The 17,513-nt window shown below is 47.4% G+C and overlaps 1 protein-coding gene across 1 annotated transcript in view; it reads left to right on the top strand.

Moving 5' to 3' along the window:
* LOC147733673 (transient receptor potential cation channel subfamily M member 7-like) overlaps positions 1 to 17,513 on the top strand; it is a 1,613,265-nt gene that overhangs the window by 1,410,324 nt on the left and 185,428 nt on the right. The window contains exon 29 of the mRNA XM_086958251.1: positions 459 to 523. Within this exon, the coding sequence (XP_086814377.1) occupies positions 459 to 523 (65 nt within the window). The remainder of the gene's footprint in view (positions 1 to 458; positions 524 to 17,513) is intronic.

Here is a 17,513-nt window from a genome sequence, read left to right as displayed (position 1 = left end):
GTGGGTAGGTGGCACTGGGCGTGGTTGGGCACATTTCCAAAATGTTCTATGATGGCCAAGACTAGGAGATGAGTCTGTGAATATCAGGAAGTGTAGCTCGTGTGTATGGATACATTTGCAGGGCATTCTATCTGTAGATCACGTTCTCCCCACAACTGTGAGTAGATTTTCGCTCATGAAAATGTTTGAGTAAATTCCTGTATGAATTTTGAACTAATTTTTCTAATGATAATTTTGTTTTGTTTTTTGTGAACTGGGCGTATCAATCAGAGGATATGTACTGTTGATGATCTTCAAAGAGAAGGTTTACATCCTTTGACAGGGAGGAAAACAATATGTGAACTGTGAAGCAGCAGAATAGAAATTCTAATTAATTTATTTGCAGGGAAACAAGTTTGTTGATTTCTCATTCACAAAATAAACACTTACAATATTCTATATTTTCTGTTCTTTTCTAGCATTGAGCAAGGCTGCTTCTATTGAAGCCACTGACCAAGTGGATTCTCAAACTGCGTTACTGATGGTTGGTATATATAAACACGTATTTATTTGCTGTAAATCTATTTAAAACAGGTTCATTTCCTACAACACAGACATTGAACATTTTATAAAAGAGCCTTTTTTACCTTTCAAAATATAGATAATCGAATCTAGCAAAACGTCTTCTCTGGTTTTGCTTCTGAGCGTTCCAAATACTGTAAACGACTCTACTCTGCTGGAGGGATATTCCCTTAATATGGTAATGTGTAAAGCACATTGGATAGTGTGTGTTTTATTGCCAAGGAAAAGGAAAAGCGGATTTTGTCAAACCATTCTAGTATGCCTATTGGAGTAATACTGAACTAAATATATAACATAGCTTTTATAGAAAGTAACTCATTTGTGCAAAGACAGTCAAAGTGTTGTGCTGAGAAATGGAGGCCAGTCGCAGTACATCTAATCATACCCCTTTCTAAAGTGTTATTCATTAAAGTGTAGTGAAACGCTTCTCTTTTCAAACTAAGAATGCCAGATCCTAAACTTGTAAGTGACCTTGGAACTACTGGCCAACACATCATGTATCATTTTATAATTTGAATTTGCGTGTAACGTGGCTTGTATCCGCAAACACTTGAAAAATAGAGCAGGGCCAGATTGTATTCCATTGTAACATTATTTTTTGTGAGGCCAGGAAAGATCCAGCCACCCAGTATCAAAGGGGAAACAAGTTTAGCAATCTTTTTAAAAACATCTCTGAATGAGGATTGAAGGGTGCTTGTAGCCTTCCTGAGAATTGTCACCCTGACTGTACTTGATGCACTAGAAAAGTTTTTGGGAAAAGCTTCTAAAAATTATTCAAGGCTGGTTCTACACTAATATCACCGGACATATTCCCACTAAGATATTAGCCGAATGCAATTCTATTTCCGCTTACCACTGTACTTTATAAAATATGTTTAGATGAAAATAAGATATCTAGCATTTATGATCAAATACACCTCTGGTTCAGTGGCATGGGAGAAACTGGTAGGCGCTAATAATTAAGGAATCAAACTTCCTATCCTTAGAGCACTGCAGCAGCTTTAGTTTGAAAATATTGCAATGACTTGTTTTGGTCAATCAGATTAAACAACACTGGAATTTTGGCGATCCCCTTGCATCAATCCACCGCCATCAGTCTAGCCTCTGGATGAATCTGGGTGGGGGTTCACAGGAGCACCTGGAACTGGTATGTCATCCCTCACGGGTGGAATTGGCTTGAGAGGCCCTAGTCTGGGCTCTCCAAGACACCCATCTGCCTACAGGCGAAGCAGAGACGTGAAGAAGGCCCTCTCACCTTGAGATTCTGTGTTGGGCTCACCAGGGCCCCAGCCCCCATTGAAGCTTGCTTAGTTAGTTCTGCAGTGGCTGCCCCAGGCCTTGTCCTACTTCCTATACCCCCGTCCATATCGGTTCCCCATATGGGCTCTCTACACAGCTCTAATGCCTGGGAGGTGGGTGGAGATTGACTGGGGTCTCCCCTTTAGCCAGCAGCGGGTACCCTGAGGACAGTGCTACCCCAGTGGGCAAATGCCTCTGGAAGCAACATCAGTCCTGACTGTATTCTGAAAAACAGAGGCACTCTATACTTGCGGAATCCTTTGTGCCCATCACTCCTGCTGTGGTTCCTTTCACAGACGTGGGGTGCCGGATCTTGAGGGGCCCCCATTTACTAAATGCTCAAGCAGCAATCACCCGAGGATATGACGTTCCTGGCATCTTGCTAAACATGAGCCAGTCAGTGCTTGATACCTTCAGGATTGGATTCGTCTTCTCTCTGTGCAGCCGCAATTCCTCATCTGCCATTTGAAGCCTGTACCACTGCAGTCTTCGCTCTCAGGGCAGAGATAGCCAGTACAGTGTTGATCTGACACCGAGCTGCTCATGCTGCATCGTCATTGGGTTCCTCCATTTTAAGTGATGAGGCACTGTAAGTCCCCCCCCCCCCCACCCCCGAGGGCGACCTGCAGGACGGGCCCCGGCGCTTACACCATTACCACCTGTGTCAAAAATAGGGCCTGTTAAATCAACTCACGCAAAATCTCTGAAATCAACAGACTCTCTCATCTGGGCAGATAGCCGCTCTACTACCTAGGGTAAATGGAACACTTTACTGCCTGCCATCAACTTTTCCAATGCAGCCCTTAAGGCCAAAGTGGATTCCATCAGCATAGATGTCAGTTTCCTCCAAGCAGATCAAAGAAAGCTGGCTTAGAGGATATTCTAAACCAAGAGTGCAATGGTGTGACTAGCCCCAACAAGACAAGACTACTGCCTCCATCTCTGAGGCTTAACCAACCAATTTCTATTCCTCAAGAGCTCAGTGGATGATGTGGAAAGCCACTTCCGGAGGATTAACCTCTGAGTGGTTGTGGTCCAAGAGGGCGCTGAGGGGTCCAACCTAATTCAGTTCATGGCAAAGCGGATCAGGTCATTAACTCCTGCTCAGATCCTAAATCCTTTCTTTTGTCTCTCTTTCCTTTCCTTGTCTGCCAACTTCACTACTGTGACACGGCTGAAGTCGTCCGAGTTGCCCGACACGCGAGGCTCATTGAGATGAAAAACTGGCAGGTGCTGTTGTTTGCAGGCGATACTCTGGCTGTCCAACAGTAACAGTCTTCTTAGGCGTCAAGAGGAAACTCTGGGACAAGGACATTAAGTACTCTCTCTTCTTTCCAGCCAAACTGAAAATCATGTCAAATGGAAAGACATTTTTCTTCTGGCCAAGAGTGCGGGACATGCCATTGCCACTGAGGATAGGGATCATGGTAACGACCCTTTCTGTGACTTCCCCTGAGCAGGTCTGTGACTGTAGGAGAGTGCCTCTGGCAACAGCCACCACCTTCAGAAATTTCACTTGATGCTCACAGACAATAGAATGGTGAAATATCCTTATCAGCTTGGCCATGTCACAATCTACAGGTGAACTACTTTGAGGTCTAGATCATCGCCTAAATACATTCCCTTAGACAGTTCCACTGGAATAACCCTGAATTGAAGGTAGCCTTGCAGAATCATGGTGTGGCCGCTACTCCTGTCTCCCATGGAGTACTCCCAGCTGATGATCCCACTGCCCCAATGAGGCACTTCTCCTGCAGGTTGGAGATTGTTTCAAAAAAATCCCAGCGTTGCTTCATTACTCCCGGTCTTTGGGCTCCAGTACTTACCACTGGCCTAATCCAGTTGTGAACCACTGAGTGGCACTATTTGAGCAGCCCCCTATTCTCTTGCCTTGCTTTCCACCCCCAAATCATGAACCTGACACAGTTCTCTTCCTAGTTTGAGCATCTGTAAGATGCTGGCTTTTTATATAGTGTTCCAAAATCAGGTACACTATATAATAAATCCAGGTGACCATTATTGGTTTACGGGGCTTAAATTAATATTCCCAAATGCTCTCTTGTGAGTAGTGTGGGCGAGCAGTTTAGGCTTATTAGAGGGTACTATTAAGCATTTGTTGTGCACAAAGTCACTAAATGAGACGCACTCAAGAAGAAACTCAACACCAATTTAGAAAAATAACATATTTTGATATAATTTTAGACACCAAGATCATCGGGATCAGGTAAGTACTTAAAACGTTATAGAGTCTTACAGGAAAAACAGTCTAAAGTCACAGCTGTCAGATTTGAGGCATGACTCTTGAACAGTTGTATGACGTTTCAACGCATGCTTTTACCACGCATGCCTTTACAACGCAGGTATTACAACGCAAGTCGTTACACCGACTTGCGTTGGGGGGCATTGGATAGTGGAATAGTTTAATTTTCTATTCCAACTCCAGTCCCCGTGGATAGTAGGGAAGGTGTTGGATAGAAAATTAAACTATTCCCTATCCAACAGCGCCCTCCAGCGAAAGCCGTTGTAACGACTTTCGTTGTAATTCCTGCGTTGTAATGGTAGTGCGTGGTAAAAGTTTCGTTGTAAACGATGTTCCCCCTCTTGAACGCGGTAATGTTATCCTATGGGAGAAACATTCAATTCATAGGTGCACTTGCAAACGATTCTCAGGGTTACTTTTCTGGACTTGAGATGCTTAGGGACCAAGGTCCAAAGAACCACCAGCAGTTCAGATTTACCTGCCCTGATGTGTCAGGTGCAGAGGTGCTGGTCGCAATGGTTGCCTCAATTGCTACCTATTAAAGTCAATGTAGAAACCTGTAACAAGGAAAAGGCTGAAAGTGGGGGCTTGGGGACGAATGGGGGCTCGGCTCTTGAGGGTCTCTGGAGCAAGGGGGCACCATTGGTTAGCTCGAACTCGGGCTGTGGGGCTCCTGTGCTGAGGTGTTTTATCAGGAGTGTCACTTGCGTCTTGGTGTCGGCCTGGAGACGGGTGGCATCAGGATAGCAGGCCACTCTTGTTCCTGGCCTCGGTGATGTTGCCATCCTTCGTCGGTGGGTCAGTCTAGGCAGGGTTGGTGTCTGCACTGGACACTAAACAAGCCTTGGTTGCTGCAAGGGCTTTGGTACCCAGCATATAGGGTTGGGAATGATCTCTGGGAGCAACAAAGTCTTTCTTCTGGGGTGCTGCTCCTCAAGTGAGCCCAGGAGTTGACAGAAGGCTGTACCGGGCAGGTGTGGTTGGTGCCTGCAAGGAAGTGGCTCCTCCACTTCAACTGAGATCCTGGCTGGTTGGCACAGTGCTGGCAGCCCTCCAAGACTTTTAGAGGATGCACAGCTCCAGGACAAGTAGGATCGTTGCAATTGTCAGGACAGCAGCAGGCAGGGTGTTGCACCAAATCCTGGGCTGGTCCATAGTTCTTGCTTTTTCGACTCTTCTTGTTCCTTTTTCTGTTCCCAGTTGACGAATCTGAGTCCCTCGTGTCAGGGTGCCACTTAAATACTGAAGCCTCCCCAAGACCTTTACAGAACATACATGGGCCTCCTTCCACCGAAACTAGCAGACAGCTTTTCAGCATCCTTAACTGAGGACATCCTACCTCATTCTCAAAGAGAAGGGATAATTTTCCCTATATTAAAGCCTGGGCAAGCCCAAGTGACCCATCCTTCTATAGGCCCATATCCATAATTAATTGGGACTACACGACCCTCTGTAGAATTCTTGCATTCTGTGTTCTCCCACTCCTCCCACAAGTAATCCATTCAGAACAAAATGGATTTATACCCCACAGTAGCACCTCCTTTGACCTCGGTCAATTGTATTGTATCATGGAGGTGACCCCCTTGGCCTAGCCTTGAGACGCAGTGATGAATTTGGACCTTAAAAAAGCTTTGGATACTGTCCAAAGGGAGTATCTGATCGAGATTCTGCAGTAGTATGGGTTTGGTCCTCCAATTATTCATTAGCTCAAAAAGCTCCACACACAACCCACAGTGCATGTCCGAATAGGCAAATCAATTTCTTCTCCCTTATTAAAGAAGCAAAGGAACATGCCAGGGCTGTCCCCTGTCTCCCTACTCTTCCCTCTCCATAGAGACACTTGCACACTGACTATGAGAGGGGCTGTGTACTGGGAATACCATTACCCGATGCATCCCGGATAGTCTTCCCATATGCGGATGATCTTCTCCTTTGTGTAAAACTTTGTAGAATTCTACAACCAACCTGACAGAGATCCTGGAGGATTTTGCCATCATTTCATTTCTCTGAATGAGCTAGTCCAAATCCTGTATCATCCCCTAACTCCTGCAATCCCCATGGCACAACTTGACCTTGGGAGGGCCACATGAGATGGGAGGTGACCATGTTTAGATATCTTGGCATTAAGATCTACCATGAAGATTCAAACCTCATGTAGGACAACCTTACCAGTGTAGTGACATTTATCTCTTCAAATATATAATTTTAAAAATCTCTCCCCCTGACCCTGATTGGGCATATCACCCTATTCAAGATGATAATCCTCCCACACCTGTTATACTATGTCTCAAACTTGCATCTGGTACTACTGCCAGCATTTTTCTGTGACCTAAATACACAACTAGGTGACCTTATTTAGCATGCAGGCTAGGGGAGGGTGGCCCTTGCCAACCTCCGACTCTGAGTTCAGGTCGTTGGGACTCCTGCCTTTTGAGTTCTATTCAGCCACTGCAGCTGTGCAGCAATGTAGTATATGTCTCTCTAGCTTGTCTCTTGAAGAGGCAACCTCCACAATGCACCCACTGCAACCACAATATTTAAACGCTCTCCTGCTAGTAAACGTCCGACAGGTGGAGTCGCACCCTAAACTTGTCTGAGTGGCTCTGCAGTGCTATGCTCGCGCCCTCAGACTTACAAAACTAGCAATCCCAAATGCCCCTGCTATCCACTCCTGAGCCTTCCGACAATTGCAAGGTCAATTAGCTCCAGGGTTATGAACACTTGGGATGAGGCTGACATTACGATTGTTGATAGTTTGTATCAAGGAGCAATGGCTATTTGTTTGAAGAAAGTTCTTATGGACAACTTCAGCCTTCACAGGGGCCAGTTTATTTTGCATAACACAACACACCTGGCAATAAAGCAACTTTGTCCCACCCTGAGTCCTCCCCTAGAGATGAGCCCACTTGTCCAAGCCATGTGGGGACATGGGGCTGCCATATTTCTTGAATTTATAAGGCCCTTCTTCCATTTGCCTCTCCGTCGCTTACCCACTTAAGGGATAAATGTGAGACAGATGCAAGCAGATTCTTTTGTGACAGGGAATGGGCATACGCACAAGAGCTTCCGTACATAATAACTTGCAATCCAAGTTTAAATGAATACAATAATTCATACTACACAGAGACCATCTGTATATATTTTAAGTAAATATTTTTCCCAAGCTTCTCCCACCTGCCCATGTTGCTTTGTTGAGTCTGCTGACCTGCCCATGATGCATTGTGGAGTCTGCTGACTTAATACTTATGATCTTGCCTTGCCCTCTGCATAGACATTTTTTGGCCCACATAATAACTATCATATCATCCTTCACAGTCAAACGCCCTTAGCAGCAATGGAAATCTACATTAGATCCAAAAGAGATAGGGTGGCTTTGTGACTTGCTGATCTTCCTCTTATCCTCACTAAGGGAGCTGTTAATTCCCAAGGAAAGTCCAAAGACCTCCCCTTCCCACATTGCTAGTTGCCTGGTCTTAAAACGTTCCTTAAGTCTAGTAAAGCTGAAGCCACCATACTGTGAGGTGAAGAAACTAAAGGCAACCTCGCACCCACTCATACCCACTCAACTACAATGTCTAAGAACCCCCCACTTAAACGTCTTCTGTAAGATATACCCAATCAAGTGGTTGTACCCATCTTTATCAAACAGTCTGGGGCATTACTGAACTCATCCTCCCTGCCTTGATGTCCCAACACCTCGCCATCAGCCCCATTGAAGGATAGGAGGTTCTGATCACACAACTTAGCAAATGAGCAACAACACTAAGCTCCACTACAATCCAGGCCAACCCCTCTTCTGCCCTTTCTCCACCCGCCTCTAGTTTATACTTTGTTCAAATACATGTTCTGTGCTAGCTATGTTTAATTGCAGATGATCTTCCTGACCGACAATGCTTTTTCGAAACTCCCACTTCCAAGTTTGACACAAACAGATGATTTGTGAATGTATCTATTTGAACTGAGTTTGATAATGTACTAAAATAACAAAATGCCAACAAAGGTTTTTCAATAAAAATCATGGAGTCTGACAGGAGGTTATTTACTTGCCCTTGAGCAGTTGGGAGCGAGTATAGCAGTTAAACTATGCATACTATACCACAGTCCCAGTTTCCACAAGATAGCATAAATAAAATGCCCATCTAACAAAGCCAAAGCCTTCTCTGCATCAATAAAGGCACCAATGAATGAGATTTCAGGATCTGTCTGGAACAGAATCGCAAATTACATACAAATATTGTAAGGCCTTGTCTGGTCCGACAATACCAGTCCTTTTGCCACCTGCATTAATCTGATTGCAGTAACTCAACCAACTATTTTACAATCTAAAGTTTGATCACATTCCCCAGCACATGCTAATATCAATACGTTCAAGGCTGCTTCCAGTATTTGTTTAGTATCCACTAATATTACATATAAAACAAGAATCACTAAAACATCCATGTTGACCTCCAGTCAATTCAACCATCCATAATAATATCTGTGAAATCCTGATCATATGGATATTATTCAATCGCTGCAAAAGTGTATCTGAAAGAGACACGTTAGTGATAGATTCCTTACCTTAGAATATCCCCAGGCGTCAGACTGGATCCGGAAACTTTTGCGTAGCAATACCCCTGCGCGCCGGTAGGCATCGTCTGCGGCTCCGCGTCCGTCGTCGGCGTCGTGAGCGCCGGGATGACGTCGTCGGAGTACTTAGACGGCGCCCATGCGCGCTGACGTCAGTTCTTCTTTTTTCCGCGCCAGCTAGCGCAGATCCGGAAGAAGCTCTACCCCCAGTCAATTTTTGACGGAAAATTTTGATCCTTTTTGATCTCTCTTTCCTTGTCGATTTCTCGACTATCGGTGCCAGGGATGCCCGGGTTCAAGCCTTGTTCGAAGTGCGGCCGACTCATGTCGGTCACGGACCCCCATCGCCGGTGCCTGAAGTGCTTAGGCCTCGACCACGACGATCGATCATGCTCCGACTGTCGGGCCCTGACGTCGAAGGCTAGGTGGGAGAGGTCCCGCAAGCGTCTCGAGCTGAGGCAGTCGGCCCCGCGCCGCTCCAGGTCCCGGTCCCGGTCCCACGGGAGGTCGAGGGACAGGTCGCGAGGTCGGAGTCATCGACGCTCCGGAAGTGGACACCGATCGTCTGGTTCCAAGTCCTCAGGTAAGAGGCATGAGAGGTCGGAGCGACGTCATCGATCCTCTGACCCGCCCCGACGCTCGCACGATGCGGCCGGGGACTCGGGCGACACCGCCCACGCGGCTCCGCGCAAGTTCGGGAAGAAGGTTTTCTCGTCTGTAAGCCTAGGGCTGCGGTCTGTGAACACCGTCTGTCTCTTGGGCCGCTACACCCACACCCTGTGGGACACGGTTGCGGAGGTGCTGCCTAGATGCCCGGAGGAGGTCCAGGCTAAACTCAGCCAAGCCCTTGCGGACGGTCGAGATGCAGCACGCTTTTCTATCCGGTGTGGGCTGGATACAACGGACTCACTGGGCAGGGCGATGGCAACGACGGTGGCGGTTCGACGCCACGCCTGGTTGAGGTCCGCCAACTTCTCGGCCGATGTCCAGGCCACTCTCCTGGACATGCCGTTTGATGGCCGTCGCCTCTTCGGCGACAAGGCAGACCATGCGCTGGAACGTTTCAAGGACTCCAGGGCTACGGCCAAGTCCTTGGGCCTTACGGCCCCACGCCAGCAATCGGGTGCCTTTCGCTCCTTTCGTGGCCACGGAAGGGGCGCCCCACCACGTACCGCCAGCCACACGCCGCAAAATGTCCAGCAGCGCGGTGGCGGACGTGGGAACCGCCGTGGCGGTGGTCGGGGAACACGGCGAGGCCAGTCCACACCTCCCTCAGCAGCACCGGCCTCTAAACCTTCCTAGTCCGAGTTTTCAGGCCCATGTGACGCCTGTGGGGGGCAGGGTTCGCCATCACCTCTCCCACTGGCATACAGTCACTTCGGACAGGTGGGTGCTGCAGATTGTCCGAAGGGGCTACTCCCTCCCCTTCGAGGCATCCCCTCCATCCATGCCACCACAGTACCACCGTGTGTCGGGGGATCACTTGCAACTTCTGCAAGAGGAGGTCTCGGCCCTCTTGGCCAAGAGGGCCATCGACCGCGTTCCTGGGCCAGAAGTAGGGTGTGGTTGTTACTCCCACTACTTTCTGGTGCCCAAGAAGGGCAAAGGGGGCCTACGCCCTATCTTGGACTTGCGGAACGTCAACGGCTTCCTCCGTACGGAGAGGTTCAAGATGCTCACTTTGGCTCAGGTCTTGACTGCCCTGGACCCAGGAGACTGGATGGTAGCGTTGGACTTGCAGGACGCTTATTTCCACATCCCCGTCCTGCCGGCCCACCGGCGTTACCTGCGGTTCACGGTAGGCCAAGAGCACTTTCAGTTCACCGTGCTCCCCTTCGGCCTTACCAGCGCCCCACGGGTGTTCACGAAGGTGATGGCGGTGGTCGCAGCTCATCTGCGCAGGCAGGGTGTATCAGTCTTCCCCTACCTCGACGACTGGTTGTCGAAGGCGGGCTCGCCCCAGACAGTCGTCAGCCACCTCCAGACTACGGCCGACCTCCTGCACCTGCTGGGGTTCTCCATCAATGTGCCGAAGTCACACCTGTGTCCCTCCCAAAAGCTCCTCTTCATCGGAGCGGTTCTCGACTCGGCGCAGTTTCGGGTTTTTCCACCCGAGCAGCGGGTTCGGGATATTCAGGCTCTGGTTCCCATCTTCCAGCCGTTATCCCGAGTCTCGGTCAGGTTGACGCTGCGGCTTCTGGGACTGATGGCCTCCTGCATCCTTCTGGTGCGTCACGCCAGGTGGCGGATGCGAGCTCTGCAGTGGGACCTGAAGTTTCAGTGGGCCCAGCATCAGGGCAACCTGTCCGATCATGTCCTGATCTCGGAGGGCACTGCGAGACAACTGCAGTGGTGGCTCACGGACCGCGAATGGGTCAGTGGCAGGTCCCTCTCCCTACCCCACCCGGAGCACGTAGTTGTGGCGGACGCGTCCCTCCAGGGCTGGGGGGGCCACATGGGAGAGGCGGAGATCAGAGGCCTCTGGTCTCCGGCGGAGTCCCGGCTCCATATCAACTTGCTGGAGCTACGGGCGATTCGTCTAGCACTGAAAGCGTTCCTCCCCTCTGTCCGGGGACGGGTAGTGCAGGTGTTCACCGACAACACCACCGCCATGTGGTACTGCAACAAACAGGGCGGGGTGGGGTCGTGGACCCTTTGCCGGGAGGCTCTGCGCCTATGGCAATGGCTGGAACATCAGGGCGTGACCCTGGTGGTTCAACACCTGGCAGGCTCTCTGAATGCCAGGGCGGACGAACTCAGCCGTCGGTGCATGATGGATCACGAATGGCGTCTGCACTCGGACGTGGCGCAAGGTCTCTTTCAGCAGTGGGGAGAGCCTTGGTTAGATCTATTCGCCACAGAAGAGAACGCGCAATGTCATCGGTTCTGCGCGTTGGAATTTCCAAGGCGGCACTCGCTCGGAGACGCTTTTCGTCGCGAGTGGAGCTGCGGTCTGTTGTACGCCTTTCCGCCTATACCACTTCTGCCCAGAGTGCTGAAGAAGATCAGGCGCGACCGGGCCCAGGTTATCCTTGTGGCTTCGGACTGGGCACGAAGATACTGGTATCCCGAGCTACTCAGCATGTCAGTCGATCCCCCGATTCGTCTGCCTCTTCGGGAGGACCTTCTGTCGCAGCAGCAGGGGACGGTCCTGCACCCGAACCTGTCCAGTCTCCACCTACAGGCTTGGAGATTGAGCGGCGGCAGTTGAGGCCATTTGACTTGCCTCCTGAAGTCTGTGATATCATTCTGGCAGCCAGGCGTCCCTCCACAAAGTCGGTATACGCCTGCCGGTGGAACAGATTTGTGGCATGGTGCACAGCAAAGGCTGTGGATCCTCTCTCTGCACCCCTTTCGGAAGTGCTGCTCTTTCTTCTTTCCCTTGCCCAGCAGGGCTCTGCTCTGGGCACTCTTAAAGGGTACCTCTCTGCTCTTTCAGCCTTCTTGAGGCTACCAGATCAGCCTTCTTTATTCAAGTCCCCTATTGTAAGTAGATTCCTGAAGGGCATCACACACATGTTCCCTCCTGTTCCCTTCGTGATGCCCCAGTGGGACTTGAATCTTGTTCTCACTTATCTGATGTGTGCTCCCTTTGAGCCACTTCATAACTGTCCTCTTCGTCTCCTTACTCTGAAGACTGCATTCCTGGTTGCCATCACCTCTGCCAGGAGGGTGAGTGAGCTCCAGGCTCTTTCTTCTTCTCCACCTTTCCTGTCTGTTCATCCTGACAAGGTGGTGTTACGTACACGACCTTCCTTTCTGCCCAAGGTTGTCACGGCCTTCCACATCGGGCAGTCCATTACCTTGCCCACTTTCTTTCCGCCTCCGCATCCCTCGAAAGAGGAAGAGAGGCTCCACCGTCTGGATCCAAAACGTGCGCTCTCCTACTACCTATACCGCACACGCCAATTCCGGGTGGATGACCAACTCTTTGTCGGTTACGTGGGCGCGAAGAAGGGTAAGGCTGTGCACAAGAGGACCATCTCTAGGTGGATCATCTTGTGTATCCAAGCATGTTACTCCATGGCGAGGAAGGAGCCCCCGGCTGGATTGCGGGCTCACTCCACTCGGGCCACGGCAACGACAACTGCCCTGGGCCGCGGTGTCCCCCTGCAGGACATTTGCCAGGCAGCTACGTGGGCCTCGCTGCACACGTTCGCAAGACACTACTGCCTGGACAGTCAAGTCCGGAGGGATGGCTTCTTTGGCCGTTCCGTCCTCCAGGACTTTCTGGTGTGATATTGGTTCGCAGACCCACCACCGGGGTTGGTATTACTGGGGTATCTATTCTAAGGTAAGGAATCTATCACTAACGTGTCTCTTTCAGATGCACAAGTTACTACTTGTGTAACGATATATCTGTAAGAGACATTAGTTAGTGATAGATTCCTTACCGACCCACCCATCCTCCCCGTTCTGCGAACCGATATCTAGGGTTAAGGTCATCCCCTTTCAGGGCCCTAGTTTCATGGCACCAGTGTTAGTTCTATCATGGCTCTGTGTATCTGGCGCGGAAAAGCTGTGTGTCAGAACTGACGTCAGCGCGCATGGGCGCTGTCTAAGTACTCCGACGACGTCATCCCGGCGCTCACGACGCCGACGACGGACGCGGAGCCGCAGACGACGCCTACCGGCGCGCAGGGGTATTGCTACGCAAAAGTTTCCGGATCCAGTCGGACGCCTGGGGATATTCTAAGGTAAGGAATCTATCACTAACTAATGTCTCTTACAGATATATCGTTACACAAGTAGTAACTTGTGCATTCATGACGTGGAAACCCAATTCTTCATGCTGTACATCCTATATATCCATGTGAGTTGCCTGGCACACCTTACTTTCGTGTTGTGGTATGCAAAAGAGCGGAATCCCACAAAGTGAGTTAACACATATACGTATATACGAGAAAGTCTTCTCTATATGAAGAATAAGAACAAGGAAGGACGTATACCTATTTTCACAGTTGACCAATGTGACAAAAAAATTACATTTATAAGAATACGTGGATCAGTTGCAACCCAATATTGTGAAATACCGTTCCAAATCATCAGTGTGAACTGATAGTGACACCTACTTGGATGTCAGTGATAATTCCAAACCGAATGCCGATATTCCCACCTAGTGTCCGAAATGAATGCATTAGATTCCCAAATATAGTCTATGGACCCGAATATAAGAATCCTTTAAGACACAGTGAGGTTGTCAGATACTGCAATTATGCTTGTATCACCGTATGTCTGAGCGCATAATCCTATACTAATATATACACACTTGTGTTTTTTGTTGACATAGACAGTCTAAGATATTTCGATTCGGACCCACACAGCGTTCATGAAACATGGTTTTGGGAATCAGTTGGTCCGAACGAGAGACCTGCAGAGGTGGAGACAGGGAATATATATAACATGAGATTGATGGTAAGGAATAGTATTGGGTTATGCGCTCAGACACGAGCATATTTGCAGTGTCCTACAGAATTCCTATATTCGGGTCCAGAGACGATATTTGGGAATCTTATGCATTCATTTCGGACACTAGATGGGAATAGCGGCATTCGAGTTGAAATTATCAAGAAAATCAAAGTAGGTGTCACAATGAGTTCACACTGATGATTTGGGATGGTATTTCACAATATTGGGTTGAATACTTGATCCATGTATTCTTATAAATTTTCCACTGTGATAATAGGTATGCATCCTTCATTGTTCTTATTCTTCATATAGAGAAGACTTTCTCGTATATATCACATTGTGGGATTCCACTTTTTCGCATGTCACACCACACGAGAGTAAGATGTGCAAGACAACTCACATAGATATATAGGATGTACAGCATGTAAGAATTGGGTTTCCACGTGATGGGTACACTTTTGCAGCGGTTGAATAATATCAATATGATGATATTATTATGGATGATTGAATTGACTTGAGGTTGTAGTGATTCTTATTTTATATGTAATTTCTTAGCCCTGAAGAAGTTGTGTTAATCGTGACGAAACACGTGTTGGCTGAGAACAGGAGGAATTTAGAAGAGGAACAATAAAGCAGTGGATACTAACCAAATACTGGAAGCTGTCTTGAATTTATTGATATTAGTGTGCGCTGGGGAATGTGATAAAACTTTCAGTTGTTTCTTGCCACATTTTGGCGAGAGGGGTGGTGCTCTCTACCTTTAGGTACCGCTTAAAAGGGTTTATGTTACATAATCATATTGAGAAATTCACGTTAGGGCGCCATTACTCTATAAAAATCCACCCACAAGTGCAAAACAATTTTACAATCTAAATTAAAGAGAGACCAGTGCTGACCGTATTTGCCAAATTGCCGATCTCTAGAGGACTTCATTTGTGTAATAAATATATTCTCGCAGGAGAATGGAGATAAACAGTTTATATGGAAAGCCTCATTATAAACCTCTAACAAATATGGGTTAAGCAGGTCTTTATTTGCTTTGTAGAACTTTACCATAAAGCTGTCCGAATCTGGGGCCTTTGCACTAACCTGACTGGTGATTGCTTCAGATATCTTACCTGCGGACAAGGGCTCATACTTCTACTATCTCAGCGGAAGTGATTCTAAGCACATCATTTTCGTCTCACACACCTGAAATAATAATACTTTATGCACGGTCTCCAACCACCTACTTGGATCCTCCCCCTCACCATACTGTCTTGCCTGTGCCTCTATTCCCAAAACCTAATTTACTTATCTGCTGTAACTCTAAGTGACAGTGAAGTTGAATGTGGTTTGATTTTTACTGTAAGGTCTGTTTTTTCAAGGAGTGCAGAATCCAGTGTTTTGAGTTTTTTCTCCAACTCAGACAACTGCACACCAATCCTTTTATGATACCAATTTGTTTAGCTATGCATACTCCCCGTACAACCGGCTTGAATGCCTCCTACCCCAAGGCATATGGATCTACTGAGTTCACGTTCAGTGTGAAATATTCTCGAATTGCCTTAGCTATCTCTGCTTTAAATGCGCCATCTGTCAGCATCTGGGTAGGGAACCTCCAGAAGAAGCTGCATCTGCTAATACATGGTGGGGTTAGCTCCACCAATACCAGTGCATGATCAGTGTTCGAGGGAGGTACTGCAGTTCAATTATCCAGTGTAGTATCCGAGGGGAACATAACCAAAAGTCAATTCTAGCAGACAAATTATGTTCAGTAGAGTAGTATGAGTATATCTGCTCTCGTAGCATGAGTATAGTGCAACTTAGTCAGTCCAACTTAAAGTTAAAACCCCCTCCAAAGATGATATGTAGTTCTATGTTTTGTCAGCGTACCCCACCTCAATTTCACCAGACTTTTTAGAAGTACCAGCTGGGGTGCCAATTACCAGAACCTATTTCCCTTGGGACTTCTTACTATACATTTATGTATATAATCAACATTTTTCCGAGTCATTATTGCCACCCCCTGTGAATAGGAACTGTAGGATGCGAGATACCATCTTTTCCCCTATTTATTTGAAAATTGGTTACAAATCAATATCTTGTAAAGGAATTTCTTGCAATTAAATAATAGAAATATCGACTTTTTGGGGGGGGTAGTTTAAACAACAAATATTCCAGGAAAGGAGATTAAAGGATTTGTTTATGTGTAGTATGTCTGCACTGTGTAATGCTGTTATAAAAGTGAAATCCCTCTTAATGCAAACAATGGAGTGCCTGGTGGCACATGCTTATAAAACATACGGCTCATCTGTCTGCAGGTGTTTTGCAATAGCAGTGTCGTAAGGTAAAAGGAAAAACAAAACCTGAAACTTACTTGTCCAGAGCAGCACCATCCAACTTTCAATACCCCACGCTCATTGTCAACTAAAACTACCAGATGAATTAACCAATGTAACCTCTTCCGTTTAAGAGCAAAAATAACAACTTGGTGTGTATCACCCATGAAAGCATGGTGTCACCTCCCGCCAAATAGGGGGCATTGCATTAGCATGTATCTAGCAATGCCCTCCCCAGTATAGTAGTGCGAATCTCATAATTTGTTATGTTTATCAAATCTTGCTTCTTACCAATGAGTCCGTTCCGGATCAGGCATTTGCCGTTTGGCATAGGTTTACTAAATGTCACTGGTAGGGTTCTGATCCACTGTTATGTCTGTACATAGTGATGAAGGGTGTTTCTAAGTCATAGTTTAATCTCTGTCAACATTGTTTAGCAGTCAATGAGGCTTTGTGGTCTGTGAAGTGTTTCAGTTGCTCCCCGAGTGTCTATTGTAGTGTCACAGGGTATTTGCATGGCATGTCTGATAGCCTTGGAGAGTAATCATGTTTTTTGACTGCGCTGCTTGTATGCTCTACTCACAATAAGAGCATGGAATAGCTAATTTGCCTCTAGAGTTTTTTGGGTCCCTGTGCACTACATACCTGTTCACATCAGATCTGCTGTGTTATCAGACTTCAGCCAGGAGACACAGAAGGGAACACAACAGCTGGACTCAGCTCCTCTCATCACTGGATGTACTACTAACAAAATAGGGAATGCTCTGGCAGTCTTGCAGGACCTCTGGTAATAACCTGGTGCAAAGGCTTCTCGAACACAGTCATCAATTCCAGGGGTTTATATAGGCGACTGACTTTTAACATGCATTGCAAAATCTAGTTGGAATTTTCCAAAATTCCAGATTAGACAAGTCTAAACCAGCACTTTGAAAATACTTCAATGTGAACCACATGTTTACCTTCTTGTGCACTGTTAAACCTTGAGATGTAGATATTGAGACGTTTGTGTCAGACTTATGTCGCCAAATGCAATAACATATCAGTGTTTAGATAAAAATTACACTTGTCCAAGTTCTCTGAAAGACAATGATATG

The sequence above is a fragment of the Lissotriton vulgaris genome, chromosome 2_1 (genome assembly GCF_964263255.1).
Source record: "Lissotriton vulgaris chromosome 2_1, aLisVul1.2, whole genome shotgun sequence".
Classification (NCBI taxonomy): domain Eukaryota; kingdom Metazoa; phylum Chordata; class Amphibia; order Caudata; family Salamandridae; genus Lissotriton; species Lissotriton vulgaris.
Note: the sequence above shows the minus strand (reverse complement) of the source record. Positions and strands in the feature narration are given on the sequence as shown.